Source organism: Chenopodium album, chromosome 12, assembly GCF_948465745.1.
Source record: "Chenopodium album chromosome 12, dcCheAlbu1.1, whole genome shotgun sequence".
Lineage (NCBI taxonomy): Eukaryota > Viridiplantae > Streptophyta > Magnoliopsida > Caryophyllales > Amaranthaceae > Chenopodium > Chenopodium album.
This window is the reverse complement of record NC_137845.1, coordinates 3,207,790-3,231,087: the sequence shown is the minus strand read 5'-3', so window position 1 is coordinate 3,231,087 and position 23,298 is coordinate 3,207,790. Positions and strand designations below refer to the sequence as shown.

The 23,298-nt window shown below is 34.4% G+C and overlaps 4 protein-coding genes, 1 non-coding gene and 1 pseudogene across 5 annotated transcripts; 5 read left to right on the top strand and 1 right to left on the bottom strand.

The window, feature by feature from the left end:
- The first annotated feature begins 1,368 nt into the window (after positions 1-1,368).
- LOC145570051 (serine/threonine-protein phosphatase PP1 isozyme 2) lies at positions 1,369-4,612 on the top strand. Its single transcript, XM_081629035.1, has 3 exons — positions 1,369-2,016; positions 3,573-4,132; positions 4,208-4,612. The coding sequence occupies exons 1-3, from the start codon at positions 1,833-1,835 to the stop codon at positions 4,376-4,378; spliced, it is 915 nt and encodes a 304-aa protein (XP_081485161.1). The 5' UTR covers positions 1,369-1,832; the 3' UTR covers positions 4,379-4,612.
- Positions 4,613-5,626: 1,014 nt separating this feature from the next.
- On the top strand, positions 5,627-8,880 carry LOC145571632 (DNA-directed RNA polymerase II subunit RPB7). The gene is made up of 6 exons (XM_081630653.1): positions 5,627-5,803; positions 5,933-6,098; positions 6,195-6,245; positions 7,737-7,802; positions 7,903-7,971; positions 8,586-8,880. The coding sequence occupies exons 1-6, from the start codon at positions 5,688-5,690 to the stop codon at positions 8,649-8,651; spliced, it is 534 nt and encodes a 177-aa protein (XP_081486779.1). The 5' UTR covers positions 5,627-5,687; the 3' UTR covers positions 8,652-8,880.
- An 867-nt stretch (positions 8,881-9,747) lies between these two features.
- On the top strand, positions 9,748-11,795 carry LOC145570045 (pentatricopeptide repeat-containing protein CRR2, chloroplastic pseudogene; annotated as a pseudogene).
- Positions 11,796-12,208: 413 nt separating this feature from the next.
- On the bottom strand, positions 12,209-17,290 carry LOC145570048 (uncharacterized). The gene is made up of 15 exons (XM_081629031.1): positions 17,131-17,290; positions 16,920-17,007; positions 16,774-16,820; positions 16,204-16,293; positions 16,056-16,109; positions 15,857-15,934; positions 15,688-15,756; positions 15,431-15,586; positions 15,228-15,354; positions 14,919-14,959; positions 14,328-14,417; positions 14,085-14,189; positions 13,172-13,351; positions 12,583-12,692; positions 12,209-12,477 (listed from the first exon to the last, which is right to left on the bottom strand). The coding sequence occupies exons 1-15, from the start codon at positions 17,170-17,172 to the stop codon at positions 12,402-12,404; spliced, it is 1,353 nt and encodes a 450-aa protein (XP_081485157.1). The 5' UTR covers positions 17,173-17,290; the 3' UTR covers positions 12,209-12,401.
- A 63-nt stretch (positions 17,291-17,353) lies between these two features.
- Positions 17,354-17,427, top strand: TRNAV-CAC (transfer RNA valine (anticodon CAC)). The gene has a single exon. It is a non-coding gene; the product is annotated as a tRNA-Val (tRNA).
- A 520-nt stretch (positions 17,428-17,947) lies between these two features.
- On the top strand, positions 17,948-21,597 carry LOC145570050 (uncharacterized). The gene is made up of 2 exons (XM_081629034.1): positions 17,948-18,329; positions 20,901-21,597. Exons 1-2 carry the CDS (start codon positions 18,008-18,010, stop codon positions 21,425-21,427), a joined length of 849 nt encoding a protein of 282 aa, XP_081485160.1. The 5' UTR covers positions 17,948-18,007; the 3' UTR covers positions 21,428-21,597.
- The last annotated feature ends 1,701 nt before the right edge of the window (positions 21,598-23,298 follow it).

Genomic DNA, 23,298 nt, shown 5'->3' with positions numbered 1-23,298 from the left:
AGTTCAAAAAAAAAAAAATTTCAATTCAGTAATGATAATTTCGGTTCAACAAAAATAAGGTGAAGTGAACAGGGCTTAGTTTAACACATTTGTTTATTATTGGGTGACTTAAGCTCCGTTGATATGTTTTATTCAACTTATTGGACTTAAGCTTATCTAAATTAAACTAAACTTATTAGACCTTAATGGCTTAGCGCGGCCTAGATAATTTGAGAGAGTACAGGAAATGTAAGGGAATATCATCCTCTCAAGTTGTCACTAATGGAGAATCTGGAGATTGAACCTCCAATTTCATAGCCGGAAGACGCTTTTTTTTTTTTTTTTCACTAAATCAAGCTTAATTAACTTCTCACCAATAGGAAAAATGGGAGGGGTAAGGGAGAAGGAAGAGGAAGGGGAAGGGGTGGTTGGTTGGTTTTTGGGGGTGGTGGTTTTTTTTTTTTTTTTTTTTTTTACATATAAATTAAATCTAATTATTTTGATGGGTTAGAGGTTAATTAGAAGAAATTGAGGAAATTAGAGTGTAATTATGTGAATTAGAAGGTAATTAAGGAAATAGGTTTTCTCTCGTAAAAAAAAATGTACTTGGTGGTTTTTTTAGCCATTAAACTTTTAAAAGGTTTCTTTTTTCCAAAAATGGTGCTTTTAAAAGGTTTTTTCTTACAAATTTTCTTAATATAATCTAATATCTCATGTCAACGTTCACTACCTTTTGATGTTTGATTTGTGTTTTTTTCTTTTTTTCTTTTTTTCTAATAGATACGGCATATAATGTTAGCTAAAACCATTTAAACAATAAGTGATAAAACGTCACTTGACACGTAAACATTATTTTGAAATAAATGTATTTCGAACATGTGACTTCATATATATGAGATCACATTTTTACCATCTTAGCTAATACTAATTCATGTCATTTATGTACACATAAATTAATATATGTTAAGTAAGCACATAAAAAGGATAAAAAAAAATAATAATAGTTATATAGCCTAGAAAAAAATTAATAAAGAGGAATAGCTTCAACAAAATTCAGACAACGTTAAGTTTTTTTTCTAACCAACTTTATGTTTCCAAGTAGTAACTCGGTGCAATGCTCAAAGTTTAATGCTTAAAAAGAGGATGGAAATATGGAAATCAGTAAGCCTTTTTTTTAAAAAAAAAATAAATAATTTACCTTTTTTTTTTTTTTTTTTTTGAAATTAAATAGTTTACCTTTATCTTTTACTAGGCTTAAATAATTTTTTTTTTTTTATATTTGAAAAAATAAAATAAATGAAAATGGCGTTTTTGGAATAAATGAGAATAGAAAGGGTAAAATTTGACCTAAAAAGCAAAAAAATAATGAAAAAATTTCCGTCGAATGAGATCTTAGCATTACAGCCAAAGCCACCCTTCTTCTTCCGCTTTTCCCCTCCATTTCCTCTGCAACTAGAGAGAGAAACCCAATTTTTTTAATTTTATTTTAGAGAGAGAAAATCAACCCTCCATTATCATTAATCTAATGTTTTCATAATTACCTACTCTCTTAATCCCTGCTTTTCTTTGCAATTAACAAACACCCCCCACCATCCCACCCAAAAGGGTAATTTTAATTTAAATTCAAATTCAACAATTTTTATTTATTTATTTTTTTATATTTTTATTTTTCAAAAAAAAAAATCCCACATTGCTAACACCATAAGCACCTTCAAACTTGAGCAATTTGCATAAAAAAATTACACCCATTTCCCTTTCATTTTCTGGGAAACCTAGAGTTTTGATTTTGAGGGTGCTTTTTTGGTGAATTTTTTTTTGAAACGTTTCGAAACGGGTAATAGAGAGAAAGATCAATGGAACCAGCTGTATTGGACGATATAATAAACAGGCTATTGGATTTTCGAAACGCGAGACCAGGTGCTGCGAGACAGGTTCAGCTTTCTGAGTCAGAGATCCGCCAACTTTGCACCGCTGCTAAGGAAATCTTTTTGCAACAACCTAACCTTTTGGAGCTTGAAGCCCCCATCAAGATCTGCGGTATTCTAATTTGATTTTTTTTACCGTTAATTTTTGACCCCTTTTTCTGCTTTTCACAATTTGAAAAAACGAGTAATATTTTTTTGTGGGTGTTTGAATTTTGTGTGTTAGTATTGTGTTTTGAATGATAAATTGAATAATTATGTTTTTGGATGAATTTTCATGGTGGGGTGGGGTGGGGGATGTGGGATAATTGAATAAAAAGGTGTGAGTTCTGATGATTTTGTTTGTTTTGAGGGTTGTTGGATTTGTTTTGAGCTGATTGTAATTGGATTATATGTGGGTTATGATTGATGGGATTTGTTGGAGCTAATGTTATTATGTGATGATGATTAGGAGATTTTGCATTTCTTTTTTTTTTTTTTTTTTTTAAATTTTGGGGGATGGGGAGGGTGATCATATGAATGGATTCTGATGTATGTGTTGTAAGTCACAACTTTGTGATTGTGGCAATAATCTTGAACTTTGGCTTTGACAAAAAGCGGGAGCGAAATTATTCATGTTAGTTGGTGGATAGTTCACTTGTATGTCAAGCAAAATAGCTATTGATTACCTCGGCTATATATGTATTATAAGATTGGCAGGAATGTCTGTCTAATTTCAAGTTTGCGCATTAGGCATCTTGCTTTAAGGGCTTCAGGGAAGCAGTTTATGTGATCTTTTCATGATGATGTGGGTATTTGTAATGGAATTCAGACAACCTTAAATTTGTATTATAATGAAATTGCTGGTTCAAATTGGAAAAACCTTTTTGCATAAGCTGGAGAAACAGTAATGATATCATACTTCCCAAGTATATGTAAAATTGGAAAACCTTTTGAATTTGTAATAGGGATTTGTGTCTAGCTATAAGAATTTATGGGGAGATGATTATGTGGTCTTTTGATGATAATTGGGTATGTATGTGTTATGGAATTTGGACAATTTTAATCTTGTAATAAAAGGAGATGAATTGAAATGGTGGTACAAATTGGAAAACCTTTCTGCCAAAGCAGGAGTAATAATAATAATAGGAGTATGATACTTCTGGATGTTTATTAGGCCTATTTCCTATTTCTCTTTTCCCCATAATAGCACTTATTGCAAATTTTGAGAAGTACTTGTATTATAGATTTATAGTAAATTCAAATTTCATTATATTAATTAATTAAATTATATATATTTCATAAAAAGTAAAGAGCTCCTTAATCTGTTCAATCCAATTTAAAATCCCTTTTTTTTAGTTGTTGAAATGGAGAATTCTATATCCATTTGAAGATGTATTTTTTAATTTTGAAGTCTTTATAATGGTACTGGTTCTCGGTGTTAGTAGTTTATAGCCTTGTATATGATTCTCTGTGAAGTCTTTTAATTGTGTAATTGATTTCACAATCAATTACCGTCTGTTGCTGCTAGTACTGTACCTCTTAATATAGTGCCAGCAGCTTCTTATATCATTGAAGAAGCCTGAATCTTCTGCATATTTCTTCTCTACTTTGTACTGCGCTGCTTGAGATGGTTAATACTTAATAGTCTTTATATTTGACAGCTTTGTTTTGTATTTTCTTTGATTGCAGGTGATATCCATGGCCAATATGGTGACCTCTTGAGACTTTTTGAATACGGTGGTTTTCCCCCTGAAGCCAACTACTTGTTTCTAGGGGACTATGTGGACCGGGGCAAGCAGAGTTTAGAAACAATTTGCCTTTTGCTTTCTTACAAAATTAAATATCCAGAAAATTTCTTCCTTTTACGGGGGAACCATGAATGCGCATCCATTAACAGGATCTATGGATTTTATGATGAATGTAAACGCCGCTTTAATGTTAGACTTTGGAAGACATTTACTGATTGTTTTAATTGTCTCCCTGTTGCTGCTGTTATAGATGACAAAATTTTGTGCATGCATGGTGGTCTCTCACCTGATTTGACTAACGTGGATCAAATTAAGAGTTTATCTCGTCCGACTGATGTACCTGAATCTGGTTTACTATGCGATTTATTGTGGTCAGACCCTTCTAGAGAGGTTAAAGGTTGGGGAATGAATGATCGAGGAGTCTCTTACACATTTGGTGCTGATAAAGTGGCCGAATTCTTAATGAAGAATGACATGGACCTAATTTGTCGTGCACATCAGGTTATAAATGTTTCCATTGCTGTATTTGTGTTCTTCCTCTTTAACCTTTTAGCTTATCTTTATGATTTTGTCCAGGTTGTGGAAGATGGATATGAATTTTTTGCTGATAGACAGCTTGTTACAATTTTCTCTGCTCCCAATTACTGTGGTGAATTTGATAATGCTGGTGCAATGATGAGTGTTGATGAGAGCTTGATGTGCTCGTTTCAAATCTTGAAGCCGTCAGAGAGAAGAAGATTTCTTTGATCAAGGATTTGATGATGTAGTCATCATTCTTTGCTATTACGCAACAAATAGCACACATTATTTTAATTTTTTGGGGGAAAGGAATTCTCATTAGAAAATCATGGTGCTGCTGTATATACATTTGGTCTTGTAAATGACCATTCACTCTGTATATTGTTGACACCAATCTTTGTTTGAACCATTGTACTGATCTTACTATCTGCTAGTTATGTTTCAAGTAGTCTAGTTACTATTTGAAGGTTTCATCTTGCATAGTTGCATTTCTAAATTCAATCTCCTGGGCTTTTTTCGCGGCAAGACTTGTTTGTGTATTGCCGGAGACAAAAAAAAAGAAATATTGCAGATTGAAGACGACTAGATTTGAGACCTTAATGTCAATAATAAATCTATTGAACCTCATTTGTTCGAGCCTTGAAACAAGGTTGCCTTTACCATTGGTGATAATAATGGTGGTTCCTCAAAATATACAAAATACAGGAAATAAATTGTGGCACAAGGTCATGGTTGTAAGGGTTGTGTTTTTGTTTCTTAAAAAACCCTTGTTTAGCCCAGTTTTTATTTCTTAGATTGAAAAAACAGTTTTATAAATTAGGCCAAACTGTTTCTTAACACTATACAAGTGCGAAATGGCTTGCATAAACTCTAATGCAGTACATATTCCAATCGATACATGTAAATGTAAATATTGAATACTTATTACTCTACCATAACAATGTTGATCACATTAAACATGTAATCAATGAACATTTGAATTGTTGAAATAATTGTATCAACCCACAGGAAATATATAGTCGTATATGCTTGGAAATAGTAAAAAACCGCACTTCATTAAGGATAGATGTTGGCTTAAAACGATTAGCTATATTCCCATTAAAATGACCAAAAGCCTATTGTCGGTGTGTTTTTAGGTTGTATTTTGCAAAAATATTTATTTTTTACAGTAACCAAGTATTGTTACATTTTTTTTTTTGAAACACCAAATATTGTTACATAATCCAACTTCTTCTATTTTCCTTTTGGAAAAAAAAAATCTTCTCTCTAAAGCCTATTCTGATTTAGGCCCTGTTCTCATCAGATTATTTTCACTTCAATTCAATTCAATTCAATTTAATTCAGCTCTAATAAGTTCAGTTCAATTAATGAGAACAGACCCTTAGTAAACTGAACTGAACTGAAATTAAACCGAAGAGAACATGTTCTATTAATTAAAAAATAGAAAAAACGAAAATTATAACCTCAGTAGTTCTCTACATACTTTTCTCTCTCCTCACTTTCCCTCTGCAAATTCTCGCCGGAAAAATCAGCAGCAATGTTTTTCCACATTATACTCGAGAGAAATATGCAGCTTCACCCCCGCCACTTTGGCGCGCGCCTTCGTGATAAACTCGTCTCCAAGCTCATGAAAGACGTCGAGGGTACTTGCAGGTTTTTTTATTTCTCTAAATCAAATCCCTAATTTTTTCAATTCGACTTTTATCTATCTAATTACTCGCTTAGATTGAAATCAATCGAATTGGGTTTACTGGGTTTCTTCCAATTTTCGATTTTTTACAGTGGGCGCCACGGATTTGTGGTGGCAATCATGGGAATTGAGCATGTTGGCAAGGGTTTGATTAGGGATGGAACTGGGTTTGTTACTTTCCCTGTTAAGTATAAATGTGTTGTTTTCCGTCCTTTTAAGGGTGAGATTCTTGAAGCTGTTGTTACTATGGTTAATAAGGTATTAAACCCATCTAAAACCCTTTGCTATTTACATTTTTGTTGATTGATTTTACTAATTAAAGCGATTTTTGTAATTGGTGTTGAAAATTTGCAGATGGGTTTCTTTGCCGAGGCTGGTCCTGTTCAGGTTTTTGTGTCTAATCATGTGAGTTTTCTTTGAGTTTGTAGCTCTCATCAGGGTTCAATTTTGATTTAGCTAGAAAGATATCTTCTGTATCCAATGCCAAGTCTCTGAAATAACTTCTGACTGAGGAAAATGGCCTGCAGTAGTGACTTAGCTATGGTTCAATAATTTTGCTTGTGCTTTATCTTTGTCCACAGAATTTGCTTTCTAAGGTTGATTATTTGTATTTGGCGGAGTAATCGGGCCTTTTTCCTATCCCGTATTATAATTTGTTTGTTCTGATGATTTCCATTATGATCTTCAATTGTTGTTATTGCCTTTCATCTTTCTTTGTGGTATATGAACTTCATTGTAGTACTGGCTAAAGGCCTACAGTATCATTCGTTTAGGCTCGAAATACTTTGTTGTTTTGGTCATAGATAATGCCGTAGAATTATAATTTATCGAACCTGGTTCTTCTCAATCCAAAATGCCTATAGAAGTTTGTGGATATTGTTTGTATCACTTGGTGGCTACTTTAGCTAATCCTGTCCCTTATCAAGAATCATTGAGAATTTCAAAATGTCATGCCCTCTCAAATACCCCTTAAGGACTCAAGAAACTTTAGACAGAGTATTTAAGTGAACTAATATTCAAATATGCATTTAAAAATAGGAGAACAAAATAAATTAAAACACTTAGAGTGTGATTGGATTGAAGGAAATGGAGGGAAAGGAAGGGAAGGGAAATGGAGGGAGGCAGTATGTTTGATTTGGATAAAAAAAATTAGGGATGGAGGGAATTGGAGGGGAGAGAAATGGAGTGATTAAATTCTAAGAAAATGATCTCTCCAACAATGCAGAGATTTAGAAGGAGAACTCATCATTCTTCCTTCCCTTTCCTTTCCCTTCCCTCCCCCCTTTTTTTTCTCTTAATATTACCCAAACAAACTGTTAAGAAACCAGCCATTTTGGACTTAAATCATGATCATTCCACAGGGACTGGACCAGATCCTCTACAATTCCAGAATGGATGTGCAGTTTATGCATATAGGCAGCGACGTGTGTCTTTTATTTATGTTGAATGACCTACAGTTCTTTCAATCCTCCTGCATCCCAAAATTACTTCTTAAATTAAACTAATATAAAAACCTGTGGCAGCCTTTACTTTATTGAGTTTCTTTCTGTATTTTGTGAGCAGATATTCATTGGTGAAGTTAAAAACTTTTTTGGGTTCCTGCTCTAATATGCAATAGGATTGGTGCTGCAGAACTAGAACACAAGTTAGGCTTCCTCTTCCAATTGGGTTCTTAATATATTTGAACATGTTAGCTTGATGTCTAATCATGTGATTTTCCTTGAGTTTGTAGTGATTTTTCGTGTCAAATATTCGGTGATTATGTTAATGTGCTTGTAGTAGCTTCAACTTTTTGTCATAATAAATATGTGCATTGGTATGACCTTTGTAGTCCGAATGGATTATAGTTTGGTTTGAGGTTCTTATGATTTAAATGTTTCTTTTAATTGTATGTAGCTGATACCAGATGACATGGAGTTCCAATCTGCTGATACACCAAATTATACAACTTCAGATGGATCAGTATGTTCTCTTGAGATCCCAAGATGTTTTATTGCTGTTTTTGGTAATTTTATGTCTTGTCATTGTGCAGAACTTGATCCAATATGACTGATTTTGGCAGGTCAAGATTCAGAAAGACACTGAAGTGCGGTTGAAGATTATTGGAACTCGAGTTGATGCCACAGAAATTGTATGCCTACCTTCTCCTTTCGCTCAAATTGCATATGCAGTCGCTATTTTGATTTTCTACTTACTAATATATCTCGAGCTCAGTTTTTCCTCTTATGCCCTAGTTTTCTTAGGGTTCATTCTGCGTTCACATGCTCCACATGAACTACCCGCAGCATCTAAATGCTCACGTGTCGCCCAGTTTGAGATTTTCTTTTAAGTTTTCATATAATGTAGTAGGTCAAATATTCATGTGAGTATTTGACTCTATGTCATATATTTGGACTACTTTGAGGTAGATTGAAAGAGTGTAGGATATTGAGTGAGAATCACCATTGCTCATGATGTTGGCAATTGGAATGAAAGTAGAATTTTATTGAAAGTGGTAGGTTATGCGTTATCATCCAAGTGTGTGCTCTAATCACTAATTAGTTATATTATATTGATAAATCTCATAAACTCTAGGTTTGATTAATAAACTCCGTGTCTCCATATGATGAGAGAAATTGGCTTTCTAAGTTTAATCTCTAAAAGCATTAGTGAGTACTGAGTAGTGACTGTTATGGAGTGGAGAAATTTGTCTGTAGCTTTTTTTTTCCTCCTATTGTAAAGCGTTCTGTTTTTGATATTTTGCAGTTCTGCATTGGTACAATCAAAGATGATTTTCTGGGCGTGATTAGTGACCCTGGTGCTACATCGTAGAAGGAAATCCAAGCTGTCATTTAGCTTTTTATCCAGTGTTTGAACATAAACGCTCCAAGCTAACCAACCATATTAATACTTTGTATGAAGCAGGAAATTTTTGTCCTGGATTGTAATGTCATACGAAGTGCATTACTAATCCAATCCCTCTATTATAGTTAATCAAACAAGGTGTTGGATATTTAAACATTATGTTGTTAACTAATTCAGGTGAAATGTCTCTAAAGCATTATATGATTAAAAGTATTCAGGACATTTCACTCCACGTTAATTATATGAGGCAAAAATACTATCTTTGGCAAATTTTCAAAAGTTGTGTATACGTGTGATAGTAAAGTGTGTCCTAAAGTCGTAACAGTACTACACAATTCCAAAAGGTTAACACAGAAAAGTTTGTACTCCGTATAATTACTTCATTAGAGCCTCCTAAACTGGGAGAAAAGCAGAAATTAAGGAAGTTACTTCATTGTACTTGTATACAATAGATTGGAGATTAGTTACTCGTACATGTAAGCTCGTGGCTCTGCCTCTTATACAGTTTTTGAAAATTTGAATGCTATATAAATTTATGGTTGTTTTAAAGCTTATTTACACCTTTGTGTTGAAATGAAGCTTAATAACAAAATTATTGTACATGTAGGCTTGTATAAGGATTTTTCTCATTTTAGTGAAGTAGCGGTTTACATAGTAAAACCAAAATCAAATAACGATTTAGCGACCTTAGCCCTAAAAGAATCGAAAAATACTGAACTATATACGCCGACATGGACCATTTTTTTGTACACTGTCGTAATTAAAATTTACTTCCGACGTGAAATGGTAAATAAATCTCATCTATGTAAAATTGTAAACCATTCTAATCTTTCTTTTTTTAAAATAAAAAAACAGAAAAATAAGGTATTTTTCCTAAAAAAAATAAAAATAAATAAATATAAGACCGGACTCATATGATTTGGCTCCTTCAAAGTTGAAACAACGAGAGAAAGGCTGGCTTATTATCTGTGGCACCAAACAATTGAGCTTTGTAAACCATTATATTGAAGGAGAAACCAAATTTAATCAACAACCTAGAAAAAAATCAATTCTTTTCAATGTGATGTGGGTACTTAATTCTCCCCAAATTATCAAACCACCAATCTCTCTCTTACCAATCAAACACAGAACATCTTCCAAACAACCCATCACCACCGTCGTTTTCTGCTCTTCCGCCGCCGGCACCGCCGCTGAAACCGCCAATAAGAACCCCACTATTCAGTCATTATGCAAGAAAGGCAATCTCAAACAAGCCCTTCATCTTCTTTCTTCGGAATCCAAACCAACCCAACAAACTTACGAGCTCTTAATCCTCTCTTGTGCCCTCCAAAAGTCTTTTCCTGACGCTTTTGCTGTTCATCGCAACATTGTTGATAATGGGTTTGATCAAGATCCCTTTTTGGCTACTAAATTGATTGATATGTACTCGGAATTGGACTGTATTGATTATGCACGCCAAGTGTTTGATAAAATTCCTAGGAGAACTATTTATGTTTGGAATGCTATTTTGCGTGCTCTTACGTTGGCTGGATATGGGGTTGATGCGTTGAGTCTTTATAGGGAGATGAATAGGATTGGTATGCCTTGTGATAGATTTACTCATACTTATGCAATTAAGGCTTGTGTTGTGTCTGAATCAATTACTACTTCGTTGTTGGAGAAAGGGAAGGAGATTCATGGCCGGATTTTGCGACATGGGTATGAAACCCATGTGCATATTATGACAACTTTGCTAGATATGTATGCAAAGTTTGGGAATGTATCATATGCGAGCTATATTTTCGATGGGATGCCTGATAAAAATGTCGTATCGTGGAGTGCTATGATTGCTTGTTATGCTAAAAATGAGAGGCCGTTGGAGGCATTGAATCTTTTCCATGAGATGGTGTATGAGATTAGGGGTTTTTCGCCCAATTCAGTGACTATGGTTAATGTACTTCAAGCCTGTGCTGCTCTTGCAGCTTTGGAACAAGGCAGGATGATGCACTGTTATATATTGAGAAGAAATCTTGATTCCATATTGCCAGTTACTAGTGCCCTCATGACTATGTATTCAAGATGTGGGAAACTCGAGGTTACACAAAAGATTTTTGACCAGATGGATAAGAGGGATGTTGTTTCTTGGAATACGTTGATTTCTAGTTATGGAATTCATGGTTTTGGCATGAAAGCTGTTCGTGTTTTTGAGGAAATGCTTAGTAGGGGAATAAAACCCAGTGCCATCTCTTTTGTGAGTGTATTAGGAGCTTGTAGTCATGCAGGGCTTGCTGATATGGGAAAAAGGTTATTTGATTCAATGACCGAGCAGCATGGGATTTCTCCTAGTGTAGAGCACTATGCATGCCTGGTAGATCTATTAGGCCGTGCCAATCGAATAAAAGAAGCAGCTAAAGTTATAGAAGACATGAAAATTAAGCCAGGACCAAAAGTTTGGGGTTCTCTCCTTGGCTCATGTAAGATTCACGGTAATGTCGAGCTTGCAGAGAGAGCAAGCACTCAACTTTTTAAACTCGAACCTGCCAATGCTGGAAATTATGTGCTGTTGGCTGATATTTATGCAGAAGCTGGAATGTGGGATGAAGTGAAGAGAGTGAAGCAGCTTCTAGAAGCCCAGGGACTGCAGAAGGTTTTTGGCCGAAGTTGGATTGAGGTGAGAAGGAAGATCTACTCGTTCATGTCAGTTGATGAACTTAACCCCCAGATTGAGCTGATTCGTGCTCTTTTGGCTGAGTTTTCTGAGGAGATGAAGCAGCAGGGATATACCCCACGGACCGAACTTGTTCTCTATGACCTTGAAGAGAAGGAGAAAGAACGGATTCTCCTGGGACACAGTGAAAAACTAGCTGTTGGCTTTGGACTCATAAATACTAGAAAGGGAGAAACCATAAGGATCACTAAGAACCTAAGGTTATGTGAAGATTGTCATACTATGACCAAGTTTATCTCCAGATTTACCGGCAGGGAGATTATGGTTAGGGATGTTAATCGCATTCATCATTTTCGTGATGGTGTTTGCTCCTGTGGCGATTACTGGTAGTCTCATGTAAAATTTATGCTGATTCTTTATACCTTAACAACATAAAGAAATCTCAGTTGGACCTAGATGATTTTATATGTTGTACAGTGACCACAAGAAATTAAACAAATTATAGGTTTGGTTTTTTTTTTTTTTTTTTTTTTTAAACAGTTCCTTTGCACTAAGTTTGCAGTTGCATCCTTAATTTTTTATTTGGTAAATCGCTGTTGCGTCATTTATCAGTCTTATTGAATCTCGACTGTTTTCAGGACAATGAGCTAAGTAGTTTATGTGCCCAATGAACCTTTGTCAAAGTAATAATTTTTTTTTTTTTTGATGTTTCAGTTGGGGTTTGGGATTTATACTTTGTACTGCATGAATCAAAATATCCCTCAACGTTGTGCATCAAAGCTAGCATGGCTACTCGGGTGTAAGGGGGCTCAGAACATAACTCAGCGATATGAGGGGAGGAGGGACAACTATTGTTTCAGATGTTGAAGAGCTGATCTCAATTTGCAACAAGCCAAAAAGTGATTAATCAATACAACATTGTATAACACAACATTGTAGTCCTGGGAAAGAATACACTAAAAACAAAAAACACAAGATCCCTCAATATAGGTATCATATCTACTTTTCTGGTCAATTGTACATAGTCTCTGTGATCTCAAGTACAACACATCAAAATAAGTATTCCCAGATCATTTTGCAAGGAGTGCTCCGTCATGCTTCACCTTCATCAAATTGCTCCCAATATTTCGCAGCACAGGTTTGTAGCTGAAACATTTTAACCAATCCACCTCACATGTCAAATTTAGATGATTTACAGCATATACTCCACATCTGGAAATTAGAAACAGTATTTTAAAGAGAAAAACTTACAGGCGTGCAAGACCCGTATATGCCCGTGAGGTTTGTTGCAGCTGCAAAGAAAGTTGCATGACCTCTGCAGACAAACTCTCTGCTCTGCTTTGCTCCCTGAGCAGTTGACCCTGAATGCAGTATTGCAGATACAAATCAAATTCGACAGGTTTAAGATGCTATAACAGATTGAAAGTTTATTTTGACTAAACTTACAACTCATAATTACTAATCAAACTCCCTGAAGCTGAATTAATAGTCAAGTATAATCTTGAGATGTTTGGAAAAAGTGGTAACCTTACGCAAAAGGGTGCTGGTTTATGCCTGATTGAATCTCTTAATATTACCACCCACCCCACCCCCACTAAATTTAATTGGTAAAAAGGGAAGTATATGGATATATATAATTATTTTACTCATAAGGGTCTTTCTGTAAATCAATGTCATATCCTTCTGAGGTAGTGAGGGGTATAGGAGGGATTAGGAACAATGTGACCAATTTCTGATAGAGGGAGTACCAAAAAAAACAAGCTGAGAAAGAACGTCTGCAAGTTTTTATGGCACACCAGAAGAAAGCCATGCATTCTATCGCTTAATGCCAAAAACTAACCTTGAGTTTCAGTATATCATCTGTATCAGCTGATTCAGTATCACTTTTCCCATAATTGTTTGTCCCCGGAGAGCCGTTAGTCATCTGCACCCCATTTGACGACATAGTATTGATTTGTTCTGTTCTCAGCTTATCTAGCATACCTCGTAGCTCTTCATTTTGCTTGAGACATTCTTTGACCTGTATTATTACAAAATTAGGCGAGTTCTGTTTTGTGATTAAAACAACTATATATACTGTAGAAATGAACCCCTTATCACCTTATGTAGGTCAGGTTTTCTATTACGGAATAATGGAAACCTCAAAAGTCAGGGATCATTTCTTCTTTAAATAGCCAACAAGTTCTTCCCATATACATATTTTGAAAGTCCCAAAATGGCCTTTTCTTTTTCTAGTCTCTTCAATAAATCCTAATTAACTCTGATACCTTCTCGATATATTCATTATTGTAAAAACAGTGCAAATGACTTCAAACTTCTTGATATTACTTATAGTTTCACTTACTTTCCTTGCTTCTTGATTCCTTGAAATTGTGTTTCCATGTTTTTCCTATTTCTACGTTTCAATAAATCTTGTTTCTGATTCCTCACAACATACTAATGTTTACAAAATTGTTTCAGATACCAAAACAAGAAAAGTTCATCACGAAATGACATAGATGCACAACTTTAGTCTCTATGTCTATTAAGGGATTCAAATCTTACATTTGTGCACTAGAGGCTTTTCAAAACCCTAAAGGTAAAGGTCTTAGTTTATAATAACCTGAGATTAAGACATCACCAGGGGATATCTGACAGGACGGATAATAGGGAGGATTTGAAGCACAGATAGCTATCTAGAACACACGTACAATGTATCAGATTAATAACATAATGAACAACAGTATAGACAAACTTCAAGCAACTTAAATCACCTGATTCTCCCAGTGTGAGGCGATACCCACAGCCTCCTGATAAGCTGATGTCAGACTTGAATTTTCCTCAAAGAGCTTCTCTATCTCTGAAGATTGAGAATCAATCTGCCAAAAACACAGTCTAACTTGAGCAAAGGGAAAGGAACAAGTATTGCATTTAGGAAAAAAGGAGTAGGGGTAAGAAAAGAGTTTATGTTATAGATTTCACTAAGAAGAGATAATTAATGAAGCAAAGGAGGTTACCTCTACCAGAAGCTTCTGCCTCCCACCTTCTAATCTCTCAACCATTATTGCCATATCATGCAACTGGCCCTCCAACTTCTCCTTGTCTTGCTGCAAGATATCGAAAATAATATTAATTGTGAAATTAGGAGACAAGCGGCATTGGAAAGACCACATTCAACTAAAAGCTAGTTCATAGAAGCATGATTAGGAGAGAAACGGCATTAGAAGACCACAGTCAATTAGAAGGTAGTTCATAGAAGCAAAGAAAAAGAAGTTTCAAATATGTGTAGGCTGTAAAATAATGGTACATACATGACTTTTTCAGATCCCATGTGTCAATCTCAATCCAAGTCATACTATTAGATAAATGGATTTAATTACACAAAATTGGAATCAAATGTCAAGACTTATCAAATTTTTGCATACCAAATTGTTTTTTAGATTCTTTTCAGTTATCCGGCCTTGTAAAAGAATGTCAAAGCTCGAAATAAATAGCTTATAAAGAAAAATGAAAATCAAGGTACAGCAACCATGGCTTCCTTGAAACAACTCAATACAAGGGAGAATATAATTTAGAATCAATATCAATATGAAGGAGGATTGGGTGACCTGGGTAAATGCCTTCGATGATGATTTTTCGGTAGCATCTTCTGCAACACATACAAAAAAGACTATTAAGGATGCAAGTCCACTAGTTGATGTCAAAAATAATTAATGAAAGCCAGTATACAGGTATCCTAAAGCTTAGAAGATACAAAACCATTCCCTATTACCAATGCAAGATGAAAGAATGGCACCCAGATCTATACTCCTAAGCCATAACTTCAGCATCTTCTTATTATATATAATAAAAAAGACAATGTGGAACTGTATCATGTAATGTGTACCAAAAAAAAAGGTTAAGTTTCTAAGGAGTACCTGATATTTGTCTTTCCAGTTCTGCAAGCTTCAATTCCAAGTCCTGCTTGTCTGACATAAGACCAGAAACCCTAACTTGCTCTTCTTCTAATCTTTGTTGCTCTTGATGCCTAAGTTTTGACTCTCTCTGCAACAAGATTCATCATAAGAGAACTCAAAGATAACAGTGAATTGTTAACATGCTTTTTGAAACAAGCACTCACTTCTAACTCTAACTTTAGGTTAGCTAACTCCTTTTCCAAAGAATGCATGTGATCTGGTGGGTTTCCCATAGAAGCCATGCTACTAGCAGAATCATTGAATGCTTGTCGCTGAATGGAATTAAGTTCTGCTCTTAGAGCAGCTGCATCCTCTTCAGCCTATTGCAAGACAATGGTTAAGAGGGAGAATATCATACATTTTATTTTATTAGAACAGAGAAAATCAGGAAAAATAAATAAATGAAAAACACTCAGCATACTCGATATTGTTCTTCTTCAGCCTCCTTGAAACGCTTTTTTAATGTCCGAACTTGTGCTGAGAGATCCTCCTACACTAAAAAATACCAGATTCCTTAGGTATAAGGTTACAAAACCATGACTTATATAGCATCTAGATAACACAGTTAATTTCCATTTAAACGTCCATACCCGTGCAACAACTGCTGCATCTTTCTCCATCGCAACATCCCTAAGTGCTTTCCTCAAAGAAGGTAATGTATTTTGCTCCTGCATTCCAACGAGAAAATCAGTACAGCCCATCTATTAAAAAGCCCTTTCCATATAGATCTGTTCTTATCCAAACAAAGCCAATAAAACCAATAGTGTGGCATAATTCTAATATGTCTACCAGATCACTAAGACGCTTCTGCAATAATTCACACTCCACTTCTTTTTCCTGAAGCTGCATAGAGAAAACAAAATTGTAATTTCATCATCAACATCCAGAGAAGTAGCCGAAGACTTCAACACAATTGCAATAAGGTTAACCTAAAAACCTTGGAGCTCAGTCTGTAGTTCTCGTCTTCAAACTCAGAATTCTTCTTTTGCAAATCCTTCAACTGTGATACTAAACTCCCAATATCATTCTGTACAACACATTAACAATCAACAACCAACAACATAGTCAGCATCAACATCTAAATCTGAAACTAAGGAATATAACCCCTCAAAAATAGGAGCAAATTCACCCAAAAAATTGAAACTTCCTGCACTACTCTTGCAAACCCTTCAGCTGTACTACTAATTATCCACTACGAATCACGTTCCATACGACACATCAACAATTTTAACACAATGCATCTTATGTAAACTTGATTCTGGGAAATATAACCACTCAACAAAAGGGGGTTTTTTTTTCATTTTTATATAAAAGCACAAAGATTAAAACTTTAGGGCAATGTATCATACAACTATACAAGAAATCTACAATCAGTTACTGTATCACAAATTGTGCTCAAATTCCACTGAAAAATGGGATTATGTTTTATAAAACTTAATGCACATTGCATAATTTTCTAGCATAAATTCCAGTATTAGAATATGAGCTTAAATTTGAAGATATATACCTCAGAAAGCCTGGAAACACTATCAGATTTTTTGATCCCACCATTATCTGCAATTGAAGTCAGAAAAAAACCCAAACTTAATAATTCTTATAATTAATAAATATATTTTAAAACAAAAAATTCAAGAAAACAATAAGAAGTATTACCAGGTGGGTTAGAAGAAGTACTAAGATCTGATCCAGAAGACACTTTTTTCATCCTCTCAGCCGCTCTCTTCTGTCGAATTTCTTCCAACTAAATTTATTTCAATATAAAAAAGATCAAATCTTTTTCAGACAATTGAGTGAAATTAACCTATTTAATGAAAGAATATAAAAGAAGAAATAAAAATTGAATTTTTTTATTTTGTCGAATTACCGTTCTTCGACCAAGAGAAGCATGGTGGTGCTGCGCGTTCATGGCGTTTTGAGGAGAGAGAATTTGGCCGGCGAGTGTATCACCGATGAAGGTGACGGAGTTTATTTATTTTACTGATTTTGAGAAATTTGGTTCGCATTTGGAATTGAATTTTTAATGGTTATCTTTGATAAATGAGATTAGTTTAAGATTGGACAATTAATCTCTTGAAATTGCACAAAGTGTCTGGGTGGTGTAGTCGGTTATCACGCTAGACTCACACACTAGAGGTCTCCGGTTCGAACCTGGGCTCAGACAATTTTTTTTTCCCATTCCATTGACTACGGCCTTAATTTTATCATACAAGTATAGGCGGGTGGACCTATGAGAAGTTTTGGCCTTATACGGCTTTCTCATGTTTATTTTTTCTTACCAGATTATTAAAGTAATATTAACATAATTACACTGATTGACGCGTAATTTTATCTTGTATTCTGAACTTAATATTATTAGAAGTATTAATAAGTTATCTAACGCCCCAAACTCTTGTTAACAAGATCCTATATATATACCTAGTATATAATTATATTAGGTTTTTTTTTTTTTTTTTCTTTTCTGTCAAAAGAGCAGAATTTACATCTTTTGGGACTTTGTCAATCCAGCTATATATATTACATGAGAGTTTTAATCTTCCTATATAGGACCGTAAACTAAACATCCACTTGTAAAAAATCGAAGCCTTTAATTGTAAAAATAAAAAAAAATAAAAAAAAAAAAAAAATTCTCATCTCTTCCGCTATTTCTCTCTCCTCAAACAAACAAAACCCTAATTTTCTCTCCCCACCCTAATTTTATTTTCTATCTTCACCCTAATTTTCTCTCTCTTCAAATAACAAAGATGCAGCAGACCAAGCTTCGATGGGGCGAGGTAGACGAAGACGAAGACCTGGATTTCTTGTTGTTACCTCCAAAGCAAGTAATTGGTCCAGATGATAATGGTGTAAAAAAGGTCATCGAGTATAAATTTAACGACGAAGGTAACAAGGTTAAGGTTACCACCACAACTAGGGTGCGTAAGCTTGCTAAAGCTCATCTTAGCAAGAAGGCAATTGAACGTCGTTCTTGGCCTAAATTTGGTGATGCTGTTCATGAAGAAGTCGGCGCTCGTCTTACTATGGTTTCTACTGAAGAAATCGGCCTTGAACGACCTGCTCCTCCTGGTTCGCTTCGATTTCGCTTTCTTTTGGTTTTGATTTTGTTTCTTTTTCTGTTTTAAAATTTGATCTATGTTGCAATTGATGAATTGTTGTATGATTTTGTTATTGTTGATATTTTAGGGTTGTTGAATCTGGCTGTGTTATTTATGATTGATTTTTATTGGATTGAAGGTTGATTTTTAATGGATTTACTCGTGAATTTGTTGTGTTTGAGTGATTTTTGCCACTTGAGGTTAATTGGAAGAAATTGAAGGCATACCTGATTTCTTGAGGCTGTTTGTGGAATTTTGGGGAAATTGGAGATGGATAGGATCCTAGATTTATAAGATATGAATTTTTTGAGGCGCCAAGAACAATAAACGAGGCTTTTTAATCATTAGGCTTGTATTTTGAGTTAGCAATATGAATAATTTACATGTTTTAAAGGTTGCCGGTGGAAATTAGCTGCTCAAGGTTGTAAAGTTTGGGTTTTTATTGAATTTTTTGATTCCTGAAGTAATTTAGAACTATTCTGATGGATTAACTTGTAGGTGATTGGGATTTTGAGGTTAGTATTTGTGGGAGAATGGATGGGAAACTGAATGTGAAATAGGTTTATTGTAATGGTTTTGATGATTTTCATTATTGGTGATTTATTGTAATGGTGTTGATGATTTTTATTATTGGTCAGAAGGGTCCATTGTAATTTTATTTTTTTATTGTTTACGGAGTTTGTCAAAATAGTGAGTTTAGATGGCTTAGTTTGGATGGAAGGGAGGTTTGGAGTTAAAAATAACTTGGTGCATGCTGAATATTATTGGTGAGAAGGGTCCATTGTAATTTATTTATTTGATTGTTTTTGGAGTTTTTCAAAGAAAGTGAGTTGAGATGGCTTAGTTTGGGTAGAAGGGAGGTTGGACTTTGGAGTTAAAAATAACTTGGTGCATGCTGAATATTATTTTATTTGTTGATGGATGATTATGTGAATTATCGGGAGTTTTCTGAATAACAAATGTGATATAATAATAGGTAGGAGAATAAGGTCAGTGGTTTTATGGTTTCAGGGTAGGGCTGGATGATAGTTACTACGAAGTATAATATACTAGAAGTTTCACTCCTTATATTACCCCTTGCTAATTAAGGTCATAGATTTGGTTGGCTGTAACAAGTAGGATTGGTGGCTACTTTGTTGATGTAGACTAGATTGGTGCTGCAAACAATTTTATTACTGTGGCGTATGGAGTCTTCAAGACATTAGAATAACATTTGGAACCATAAAAAATGTATATGAATAATTTCAAGATTGGAATTTGTTGTTATATGGCTTATTAGTAGTTTATCTGGTTGACTGAAGCTTCGTGACTTGTTTATGAATAGATGAACTTGCATATAGATCCTTATGTTTTCTGTGTTTGTTTCTCTTGTTTTTCTTTTCTTTTACTATTGTTGTCTTCACTTTATTAATATACTAATGCCCTTATATATATATATATATATATATATATATATATATATATATATATATATATATATATATATATATATATATATATATTGTCACTGTTATTATTTGTAGTATTAATGCTAATATAGTGGTAGCATTAGCATTGTTGCTATTATGATAGGTGTTACTTGTATAATTAAACCTGTACACTGAGCCACTGCTAGAAAAAGAATCATATACAACAGATACTGAGATAACTATACCTAACAGGCTATACACTGAGCCATTGTTTGCTAATGACAGTTTGCAACGATACTGCACAGTCTCTTCTCTGAAATCTGGTGGTCATATGTTTAAATATGTTACAATCTGTAAAACTTTAAAGCTAAAAAAATAGATGTTGGGTTTTTAGCTGCAAAAACTTCTGTTTGGTTGGCAATTAGGTATATTCTTTGCTTATTCATGTTTGGTCTGATTTTCTTAGCTCAGTTAATAATTCCTAATGAAACATTGCACATAAAAACTGATAGTTGGACATGGAAGTATTTATATTGGGAATGGGTCTGATGGGAAAAGTTGAATGTAGCCTTGGGGTTTGAGTTTCTAGGATTTTTGCCTTCATTAGTTAGCAGAAATGCTGAGATAAAGATCCCCGTTGCACATTCCTTGTACTTCTGAATGTAATCAACTAAACTTTGCTCATGTCTCTGGAAACGAGGGGGTGTGTTTTCTTGCTGTTAATTACTCATGTCTTTTCTTTTTCCTTCACTTTTTTTGTGAGAAAATTGTTTAGTGTAATGATATCTTCTAAACTCGTTTCTGATTATGTGGAGTGTTGAATTGGTGGTATTCCTGTTAAAGAACTAGACAGTTGATTGGTTAGGTCCAAAATGTTTCTAGGATAATTTCTGCCATAAAAGATTTTGTATTAGATCAATGTCTATGGTATTGATTTGGTTCGTTAATTGTTTGTTTGTGAATTACAATTAGTTTCCTTCCGTTGTTTTCCCGTCTTTGTACCAAATATTGTTATCACTGATCAGAGCTCTTGGTGCAAGCTTGTCATTTCATTTTGCATAATTATAGCTCTTAGTACTGATTTTCATAACCCCCTGTTTAAGCAATCTCTTTAACATTTGTTTTCTTGACAGGGGCCAATAAAGAAGAAACAAAAGCTGCATCTGATAACCCATTCGGCAAAGGTGCTGTCCTCATGCTTTGTAGGACCTGTGGTAAGAGAGGCGACCACTGGACTTCAAGGTGTCCCTACAAGGATCTTGCACAACCTCCTGAAACCTTCGTTGACAAGCCTCCCACAGATGGACCGGCAGCTGCTTCTACAACTGGCTCCAAGGGAGCTTATGTTCCTCCAAGTTTGAGAGCAGGTGCAGAGAGAACTGTCACTGACATGAGGCGCCGGAATGAAGAGAACTCTGTTCGTGTTACCAATCTCTCTGAGGATACCAGGGAGGCTGATCTCCATGAGCTCTTCAGGACATTTGGTCAGATCACCAGAGTTTATGTTGCCATCGACCAGAAGACTGGGTTGAGCAGAGGATTTGGGTTCGTGAACTTTGCGAACCGAGAAGATGCTGAGCGGGCCATCAATAAGCTCAATGGATATGGTTATGATAATCTCATTCTTCGAGTTGAATGGGCTACTCCAAGGGCAAACTAGAATATAACGATGGTTTTTTTTTTTTTTTTTCTCTCCTGTGACCAATCAATTTTTGATATTCCTGTTTTACAATCGGACTAGGCTGATAAATCTTTATGCTCTCTGAGATGATTTCAACATATTAGTTTGATATGTTTGAGATGATTTTAATTTGAACTTTAATTATTTAATCTTCTAAGGTAAATTGAATCAAGAAGGGAATAGGTAAATATGAGTGCAGAAATGGAGATAGTCTGGATCACTTCATGTGTTATTTCTGAAGCTACATTTGATAAGAAGTTTGCTTTCGCAGCCAAATTCAAGCAATCTACTTCATACAGCACTAGAATGCAATTGTGTGGCCTTGCTAATACTGTATTTCCTTCATACTTGGTATATAGTTGCACCATTTCCTTTATGATGATATTATGGTAGTAGTTGACACTCTCTTTATTGACTATGATTTTAGCTATATAATTAAAGTATAACAAAGCAACTCCCATAAATCATAACCTTCCTATAACTTATTTATCAGAAATCCATTAACCATTACAAAACACATAATGGAGTAATACATATCTTGTATCTCATCGTGTGTAACGTTACTCCTTTCATCTCATTTTATCTGTTCCATTTGTTATTTTTTATATATTACTCTTTTCGTCTCATTTTATCTGTCTCATTTATTTATTTTTATACAACGTAATACTTTATCTCCATAGTGCACACGGACCACCTAAAATTGTTAGATCTCCACTATGTGAGTACCCCAAGAGACATTTGGTGAAGCAGCTAGTCTGTCTTTGGTGTATGAATTGCACGAGTACATGTACTGATGTACATACATGGTCAAACCCCAAATTAATATTCCTGCAACATGGATGCTGGATTTTAACAAGTGACAAATACTGTAACCTTTTGCACGTGAGTACGTGACCTCAGAATCATACTTCATTAATATTTTTTTTTAAAAAAAAAAAAAATTTATGTATTATCGCATTAAAAATTAGAAAAAGATTGCATTTTTTTTGTGTCTAATAAAGTTTTAATAGTAGTCCACGACATCACCCAGGGCATAAACGTTGTTTTCGTAAGGAGACTCCATGATTGTAACTTATGATTGAGGAAAGCCACTCATAATTTTGAGGTCCACATCTCCATTATTTCATGACAGACGTTTTAAGCATTTTGACCATTCATTTGCTAGCCATTTATAGATAAAAACTATGAGTGGTAAATTACCGACGATAATGAATTTATTTGCAATTTTGCAACTATTGTGACAAGTACATGTAATTGATAATTAGTTTCTAATACAGAAAATGCGGAGTATTTAGATCTAAATATGTACTCGTAGTAAATAGCTAGTTTAATTAAATTTATTTATCATCATGAACATGTCCACCATTCACCAAAGAAAATAAAAGTAATATGAACATTGAACAAGTTCATTTACTAAGTATTACTTGGTATATTCTTACTTACAAAATGTCACTATATATTTAGATAAAGTTAGCTAGAAAGGGATTAGTTCTCTAAAGTCGTCTTTAAAAATTTGTAGGTGACACCCTTAAGATAGAAAGTGACCTCGAATAAGTTTGCACCATACACATACCTACAAACTTTTTTTCTTATAAACACTCAATTACTTAATTTTTGGAGACTAAAAGGTGGTAATAGAGCTGGATTGAGAAGTAGTATTTCATGGTTGTTGAAGCTCTCCAAGAAAGCTTTATGAAACCTATAATTTTCATTTCATAATAAATGATGTTTAGACTTCTTATTTATTTAATGATGTAGTTTGGTCTTTATTATACATGGAGAAAATGAAAACCACTTATTATTTGGCCTATTTACAACCTTGATAAGCTGTCCAAAGAACATTAGAAATT

Coding starts and splice junctions, on each gene's coding strand:
- LOC145570050 (XM_081629034.1), top strand. CDS start 18,008: ATGCAGCAGACCAAGCTTCGATGGGGCGAGGTAGACGAAGACGAAGAC. Junction 18,330..20,900: donor TGAACGACCTGCTCCTCCTG/GTTCGCTTCGAT, acceptor TTTTCTTGACAG/GGGCCAATAAAGAAGAAACA.
- LOC145570048 (XM_081629031.1), bottom strand. CDS start 17,172: ATGAACGCGCAGCACCACCATGCTTCTCTTGGTCGAAGAACG. Junction 14,418..14,918: donor CATCGAAGGCATTTACCCAG/GTCACCCAATCC, acceptor GATATCTTGCAG/CAAGACAAGGAGAAGTTGGA. Junction 12,693..13,171: donor ATGATATACTGAAACTCAAG/GTTAGTTTTTGG, acceptor TACTGCATTCAG/GGTCAACTGCTCAGGGAGCA.
- LOC145571632 (XM_081630653.1), top strand. CDS start 5,688: ATGTTTTTCCACATTATACTCGAGAGAAATATGCAGCTTCACCCCCGC. Junction 6,099..6,194: donor TTGTTACTATGGTTAATAAG/GTATTAAACCCA, acceptor GAAAATTTGCAG/ATGGGTTTCTTTGCCGAGGC. Junction 7,972..8,585: donor GAGTTGATGCCACAGAAATT/GTATGCCTACCT, acceptor GATATTTTGCAG/TTCTGCATTGGTACAATCAA.
- LOC145570051 (XM_081629035.1), top strand. CDS start 1,833: ATGGAACCAGCTGTATTGGACGATATAATAAACAGGCTATTGGATTTT. Junction 2,017..3,572: donor AGCCCCCATCAAGATCTGCG/GTATTCTAATTT, acceptor CTTTGATTGCAG/GTGATATCCATGGCCAATAT. Junction 4,133..4,207: donor TAATTTGTCGTGCACATCAG/GTTATAAATGTT, acceptor GATTTTGTCCAG/GTTGTGGAAGATGGATATGA.